Source organism: Triticum urartu, chromosome 5A (genome assembly GCF_056163025.1).
Source record: "Triticum urartu cultivar PI428250 chromosome 5A, HENAU_Tu73, whole genome shotgun sequence".
NCBI classification, from domain to species: Eukaryota; Viridiplantae; Streptophyta; class Magnoliopsida; order Poales; family Poaceae; genus Triticum; species Triticum urartu.
This window is the reverse complement of record NC_141877.1, coordinates 462,009,158-462,016,868: the sequence shown is the minus strand read 5'-3', so window position 1 is coordinate 462,016,868 and position 7,711 is coordinate 462,009,158. Positions and strand designations below refer to the sequence as shown.

Below are 7,711 nucleotides of genomic sequence, written 5' to 3'. Positions count from 1 at the left end.
CTAGAGGGGGTGAATAGGCGATTTTTATGAAATTCTTCACTGAGGAATTTGCCGATGAGGAAATTCCTTAGCGAAGAACTACTAGCAGCGGAATAAGTACTCAAAGGTAAACATAACAGAATACAAGCATAGTCATCATGATGAAATGAAGACAGACACAGAGTATAGGAAGTGTAATCACAGGATAACACAGGATGAAAACAAACAGACTGAAGAAATTGAACTAAGGAAATTGAGAAAGTCTTCAGTCAAAGTCTTCAAACACAGATATGAACAAACATACAACACAGTTATGAGGAAATGAAAGAGTTGAGGAAATAGAACCAGTGGTGAAGACAATGATTTGGTAGACCAGTTCCAACTGCTGTCTCAGTTGTACGTCTGGTTGGAGCGGCTGAGTATTTACACTTGAGGACACACAGTCCCGGACACCCAGTCAAGGACACTTAGTCCAAGACACCCAGTCCTCACCGTATTCTCCTTGAACTAAGGTCACACAGACCTCGTCCAATCACTCGTGGTAAGTCTTCAGGCGACTTCCAAACCTTCACAAACTTGGTCACACAGTCTTCAAAGGTAACAAGCGTCGGATCCACTCAGAATCAATCTCTTCAGTGATGCTCAATCACTTGGGGTTTGTAAGTGTTTGGGTTTTGGGTTTTTGGTTTTTCCTCACTTGATGATTTTCACTCAAAGTCCTCGGAGGATGGGTTGCTCTCAAATGACAGGTGTCAGTTTCTCTCGGAGCAGCCAACCAGCTAGTGGTTGTAGGGGGCGGCTATTTATAGCCTAGGGAGTAGCCCGACATGATAATACATAAATGCCCTTCAATGATATGACCGTTAGGTGGATAGATATTTTGGGACAGCTGGCGCATAGCACAACAACGGTCGGAATTTTGAGTAGCAAAATCCTCAGGTCTATCATGTTCCTCACTGTGTAGGAAATCCGCACTGGCGAATTCCTAACTCCTCAGTCAGGACAAATTCCTTAGAGACCAGAAGAACTTCGTCTCTGTCACTGAAGAAATTGACTGAACTGTATGAGATTTCCAATGGCTTCACTCGAAGGGATTGGTAGGTGTAGGCTTTTGAGTTGAGCATCACATGGAAATTTTTCCTTAGTATTTCCTCGACCCCTTTAACAGTACGATGTTTCCTATGACTCAAGAAAGATAAAAAAAACTATGAAAACGAAAGTCTTCAAGCTTCATATTCCTCACATGAATATCAAGTCTTCACGGACACACCAATTTCTTCACTTTAAAAGTCTTCATGAAAGTCTTCAGAAATACCAAAATCTTCAGTCAAAGATATTCATTTTTAGGGGTCGACTTTTCCTGTAAATATAAAACTCCTCATAGACTTATAGACCTGTGTACACTCATACACGCATTAGTCCCTTAACCTATAAGTCTTCAATACACCAAAATCACTAAGGGGCACTAGATGCACTTACAGTGCCGCCATGGGCGCCAGTGGTGCTCCCTCCTGAACCAAGGCAAGGTGCATCTCACGCGCCTTCCGGGCCTTATATGCATCAACGACCTCGTGTGGTGCGCGACACTGGCGGGAGAAATACTCCACCGAGCCACACCGAAAGCAGTCCTGAGGCCTCTGCCCCCCCTTGCCCGGCTTTTGCTGCTTAGCCGGGGCGGAGGGCTAAGGGCCCTTCTTCTTGCCCTTGTGGCCCCTCTTCTTCTGTTGAGGCTTGCGAACTTTGAGAGCATTCACCTCCTGACGAGAACTCCCCCCAAGTGGTTGCGCGGCAAAGTTCTTTTTCAGAACCTCGTCCTGCGCCTCTGCCACCTGGAGGACGTCAATCAACTCTGAATACCTCGTGTAGTTGCCCTGGCGGTAGTTCCGTGCGGACAGGACCGCGTCAGGGTGGAAAGTGGATAGGGTTTCTCAATCTTCTGAGTGTCGGTAATCTGAGTACCACACATCTGAAGAGTCGTACAAATTCGGTGTAGAGCCGAATTGTACTCCCCAACCGTCTTGAAGTCCGCAAACCTCAGACGGATCCACTCTGCCTCTGCACGTGGCTTAACAGCGTACTTCAGCCGCTCAAACCGCTGCTTAAGAGCGGTCCAAAGGCCAGAAGCACTCCGTTCAGCCATATACTCATCTTTCAGAGTAGGTGATAGGTGATGACGGAGAAAATGCAGAGCCTGCGCATTCTCAGTTTCAAACTTGGGATCGGTGGGGGCCAGCTGGGTCCCCTTACCGATCGCCCTCAGGAGGGTTCTGCCCTGGAGAAAAATCTCACAGTCCGAAGCCCATGACAGGTAGTTCATCCCCGTTTGGGCCAACTCAGCAAACTCTTTGTGGACAATTCCGGCCATCTGCAATTTATGCAAAAATCATGAGATTACAGCAGGTAATCTTTTGCACAAATGCGATGTTGATAAACTTATTCAATTAAAATGACGTTCCAATATTTAAAACATGTTGTTATATGACTTACTAAATGATTAAGAGTGCTAAACAATTAATCTACAACAGTAAAATCATATAATAATATCATGTTACAAAGGATAGCATGTTAAGCGCATCTCGTATGTCAAAACTAGCCCAAAAATTGAATTCCCGAGGCATTTTTAAGCCCAAATACGTGTTTTCAGTGAAAACAGACAGTTCCAGGGGTTTCTACGCGAAATATTACAGCAGGAATAAAACATGCGTAAAATCTAGAAACTACGGGGGCTAAATTGCAAAAATCTCGCACTACAGCCGGCGCCCCTTTTTTTGTATGGAGGGACACCCACAGCCGCGGCCCATCCGGCCCAGGAGCCAGCAGGGCCGGCCCAGCAGCCGACAACCTTTCCTGTAGGGACGCTAGGGTTTCCCCTAGCGCCCGCATCGGGGTGCGGCGGCGGCACGCACACGGGTGCGGCCGGGGCTGGCCAGGCGCCACGGCTCGCCGGAGCGGCGACCAGGGCCGGCCAGGGCAGCTTGCGGCCACGGCGTGGCCGGCTGGCGCGGCCGGCGCGGCCAACGGCCACGGCGCGGCAGCGCGGGCACGGCGGCCCTCGAAGCAGGGCATGGCGGCTGCGCGTGCAACGGGCACGTGAACGCGGCGATAGCGGGACGTGGCGGCGGCAGCCAGCGGCGCGACGCCGGCGACCAGCGGGGTCGCTGCCAGTATGTCTCGGGATGCGATCTTCGTCGCGTTCATCCAGAACTCCGACGGCGCATGGCACATCTGGTGCTTTTGCGGCGGTACCGCGACCATCTGGATCGCGATGCGCACCGACTCCCTATAGTGCAGTCGACAAGTTCCTCTTAGTCCAAGAACATCGACATTGGTCGGCGACGTATTCGTCAGCTCGGTTCTTGGGAGGAAAATCCACACCATAGGTAGATGAAATCCGAAAAATAAACTAATCGCAAAAATGGAATCGCGGTAACGAGAGGAATCCATTTTTGCAAAAAGGGGGATCGGATCTTATACCTCCGCGGGATCGACGAAAGCCTGCGTGATGCAGGCTTGACGGAGAGTTGATGGAGCGAAGCATGCTGATAACGTGTTCCGCAACTTCGTCGGCGAGTCCGGTCCGAGGTTGCGGAGCGAGGGCGAGCGTCGTAGACGAAGTAGTCGAACACGCGAAAGTAAATGACACAGAGAGATATGGAGGAGGCCAGCTTTATTAATCAATGATCAAAGATTACAATGATAGCTCCTCGTTGCTTTATATAGGGACTCCAGGGTCAAGGGATAAGTACCCACTTAACGTAAAGTGGGGGAAACGGGAGGGGCTACCCCGTGCGATACGCACGAGGCTGCCGCCACCCCTCGGTGGCCCCGGTTTCCCAACAATATTGATCAAAAGTGGGCTAGGATCCCAGATGTTTACATAGACAGAAATTTCAGAAACAGGGGGATAAACAAGGCTAGGGAGCGAGAGCTCTCAGCTAGGAGTCTACATCGGCTCGATCATCGCGACGTAGGTGGGCGCTCCACAGCTCGGCGTCCTCCCTATAGCACCGCAGGACCCAGGTCATGGACGGAGCCTGTCGTTGGAAAACCACGGTGTTGCGGTGCTTCCACAGCTGCCAGCAGCAAAGCATCACAAACTCCAGGGCAGAGTCGACGGCGTTTCTCCCTGCCTCAGCCATGGAGTGTAGGTGGCAAACCGAGGCCCCATCAGGGCACATCCCGATTTTTTGCCAGAACTGTCCCGCGAATGGACAGGAGAACAACAAGTGGTCGGCTGTCTCGAGGGGGGCGGGGCAGAGGGGGCAGCCGGCCTCATCCGTAGCGAGGATGCACTTCCGCAGCAGGACGTCGCGCGTGTGAATGCGCTGCTGAACCAGAAGCCAGCAGAAGAACTTGATTCGGGATGGCACCCGCGCACCCCAGATCATGGCAGCATAGGGCGCGGTCACCCCGCCAAACTGCAGGAGGCCGTAGACCGTGCTGGAGGACAGGCCTCCCCCGCGCGCCTTCGCGCGGACTAGCTGACGCTCGTCGGGGCCTGATTTGTTGGGGGCCTCAGCCAGCAACATCTGCATAGTCAGCAGCTCGCGCGCGCCCATCGCCGTGAGCCGGGGGACCAGGAAAGCGGCGATGCCACGCCGTCGCACCTGCCAGACCGTGGCCTCCCTGTCGACGGAGTGAGAGAGGAGAGCAGGGAAGGCCGAGGCGATTGCTCCACAGGGACGCCAGCAGTCCCACCAGAAGAAGAAGGACCTCCCGTCCCCCACGTCCACCTTTGAGAGGGCCCGGTAGAGGGGCAGCAGCTTGACGAGGGTGACTCGGTGCTCGCCAAGCACCAGCTCGCCACGCGACAGGAGAGAGCAGCCGCCCGCACCCGCCCAGATCCAAGATGCCCATCTGGACGGAGGAGCGGCGTGAAGCCGGTGTATCATCTTCAGCAGCAGGCACTCATTCTGGGTAGCCAGGTCTCGTACCCCCCGTCCTCCTTCAGATTTGGCACGACAGACCTGTTTCCAGGCGACTAGACATTGAGCGCCCGTGGCCCGCTCAGCGATGTTCCAAAGGAAGGAACGGCGGACACGTGTGTAACTGTAGGCACAGGAATTGCGATTGCTTGGAAAATAGTGGTCGATTTTGATTAGCAGGCTTGCAAGACATGAAATGGCGTAGTTGGTAACCTGGGGGAAATTAGGAACCCTAGATATGAAACGTTGATGCTTTGAAGTGATTCAAGGGACGCTGATTCAGAGTTAAGATTGTCTGTCGAGGTGAATGCCCCGATGTCACCATTGGCACTGATGAGGGTGTGACTGTAGTTTCACAACTGGAGGCTCTCCTGCCAGTGGCGTGCGGATCATGCTGCGGTCATTAGAAAGAAGCCCAACCCTGTTGTCCTGACGCGGGTTCCACGGCTCGTATATAATAGTAAAACTAATGTTATCACCAATCAATGCATCTATGTAAAATAAAAATCTCTTTCGGCCAAAACAATATAGAAGCAGATGTTTAATGTATAATTTTGTTGAATTGAGGTCCGCTTAAAGGGGGTGTACTGAAGATAATTTTTATTCGAATATCTGAATCATAGAACTGAACTGAGCCATGCTCAAAGCCCTTACCTGAATCGTAGAACTGAACCGAGCCCTGCTCAAACCCCCGGCTTCAGTTTATATATCTATATCAGTGCGCATAAGGGCCCAAAATTCACAGTAAATGAGTAAAATGCCAGCTGCACACAGGCAAAAAAAAAGTTCGATAATTTTGATTCAGTCGTTTAAGATCCGAATAGAGAATCTTATATACGAGGACAGATGCACATCCTGCAAAGTTTTGTTCATGGCCATAGCATATAATTTTGTTACGATCCAAGAAGAAATGAACCCCACACACATCTAGTCCCGAAGAAACAGACGAGTTTTGGCTCAGAGCACGCAGTGGATTTCAATGCCTTCAAAGCGTTTAGACTTGTGGTTGATCATCTTGAGCCCGTCGCCACAACGCACAACCTCGACGCCCGTCAAGATGGTAAGGTCATTGACCACCATCTCATCATCTAGCCCGTGTAAAGGGTAGCCTGCTGCATTACATGGTGTGCGCCACTGGATATTTTGAAAGCTGGTGGCGATGCAGAACTTGCCTGAGCCAAGGTTGAGTAGGTGCCTCTGCCATGTCGACCACTTGTCGGACAACGGATCGAGATAGTTCCAGGTGCGGTGCTCCACGGGTGGCCAGGAAGACAGGTCGAAGGCACCCAGACAGTGGTGGGTGTTGCCGACGGCAGCATTGACGCCAAACCAGAGGCCAAGCTCAGGGACGTACTCCGCGGCGCCATGGAAGGGCAGCGCCCAGCTTCCAGCCTGCCTCCACTCACCTTTCACCGTGTCAAAGGCATAGGCTCCGGCGTCCACAGACGACACACACAGAGTGGTCTCATCGACCACCGCCGCCGCGGAGGGGTGGAAGACCGCTCTCCTGTGGAGGTCAGGCAGGTATGGTCCACGCATCGGCGGCGAGGGCAGATGTTGCCAGTGCCACCTCCGTTCAATCCCAGCGGATGGACCCCTGGCGGAGCCGTTCCTCCCGTACTCCAAGACCTCAAACAAGACATTCCTCGGTTCTTTGCTCAAGACATAGTGCTGTTCGTCGTCGTCTTGGCTCCCAGGCCTGGTCATGGACAAGGAGATTGAGTCCCTCTGTTTGCAGAAGTTAGTGTCGGGCATGGCAACGACGGCGTCTATGTCAATGTCGTACATCACGGCATTGCCGCAAGTGGGGGCGAACATGACACGGCCCTCTGCCTGCCCTTTGAGCAGGGAGAAGAAGTGAAAGTCCGTCGCGTCCTCCATCATTGGCGGCGTCGAGAAGTTGATCTTGTGCTCGGGCAGAGGCTCCAAGCTCGGGATGGCCGACGGTAATCCCTTCTTGTTGTTACTCGCCTTTTCCGCGGCTGCTGCTGAGCGGTGGAAGAGATGCTGCTTGAGGTTGACCCGGAGCAGCGAATAAAATTTACAGCCGTAATCGCGCACTATCACGTTGGCAAACTCACGATTCATCGTCCTCGCCGAACTAACAACCCAGCGAGCTAGGCAGTAGTCGAGTATCCTGACTATCAAGAGATACGAGTTATACACCTCTAAAAGTTGTTGAAACCAAATATATCTGGATTAATCTCAGTAGAAAGTTGTTGTAACTTCTTACCTGCAGCAGCGGAATCAAATCCCGTATGCCTCCAATCCCAAAATTTACCTCTAGCTAAGACCCACCGAACGCGAATCAATTCTGAAAGCCCTGGTGTTCCTAGCAGGATGAATGGGGCAGACAGAAGGCGGCGGCGGCGGTGGCGGAGGAGGAGGAGGGGAGGGGCGGCGAGATTTATATGGGGGGCGCGGCGAGTCTGACGGAGACCTCTTTTTTTTTTTTTTTTTTTTTGAGGGGGTGACGGAGACCTCATATACAGCGCTTGACGCGGCCGCTGGTAAACTGGCGCTCACACGCCCTCTGGCATGGGCCGGCCCACCAAGCAACGTGCTTCGCTCCAGGTCGCGGTTCCTTCCTTTGTTCGCTCGCTCGCGATTTCAGGCTTGGTACGTTCGATCAACGGTTGACCGTTGATTGGTTGACCATTGGCTTTTGTAAGAAACAGTATCTAAAAAAGTTCGTGCATTTAAGAAAATGTTTGTGGCTTTGAAAAAGTTCGCAGATTTGAAGAAAAAATATGGATTTAATAGAAAAAGTTCAACACTTGAAAAACGTTTCTGAATTTAAAATAAAT

General features: G+C 51.9%; 1 protein-coding gene and 1 pseudogene across 3 annotated transcripts; both read right to left on the bottom strand.

Annotated features, from left to right (window-relative positions):
- Positions 1-1,518: 1,518 nt before the first annotated feature.
- Positions 1,519-3,713, bottom strand: LOC147971943 (uncharacterized; annotated as a pseudogene). Its single transcript, XR_015603354.1, has 2 exons — positions 3,454-3,713; positions 1,519-2,344 (listed from the first exon to the last, which is right to left on the bottom strand). The product of XR_015603354.1 is annotated as an uncharacterized LOC147971943 (transcript).
- A 1,972-nt stretch (positions 3,714-5,685) lies between these two features.
- LOC125556226 (uncharacterized) lies at positions 5,686-7,342 on the bottom strand. Of its 2 annotated transcripts, none has more exons than XM_048719001.2 (2): positions 7,138-7,342; positions 5,686-7,045 (listed from the first exon to the last, which is right to left on the bottom strand). In XM_048719001.2, exon 2 carries the CDS (start codon positions 6,990-6,992, stop codon positions 5,862-5,864), a length of 1,131 nt encoding a protein of 376 aa, XP_048574958.2. In that variant the 5' UTR covers positions 6,993-7,045; positions 7,138-7,342; the 3' UTR covers positions 5,686-5,861. The 2 variants fall into 2 exon arrangements, with proteins under 2 accessions (XP_048574958.2, XP_087382589.1); XM_087526463.1 differs by having other exon boundaries at positions 5,686-7,041.
- Positions 7,343-7,711: the final 369 nt, after the last annotated feature.

Coding starts and splice junctions, on each gene's coding strand:
- LOC125556226 (XM_048719001.2), bottom strand. CDS start 6,992: ATGAATCGTGAGTTTGCCAACGTGATAGTGCGCGATTACGGCTGTAAA.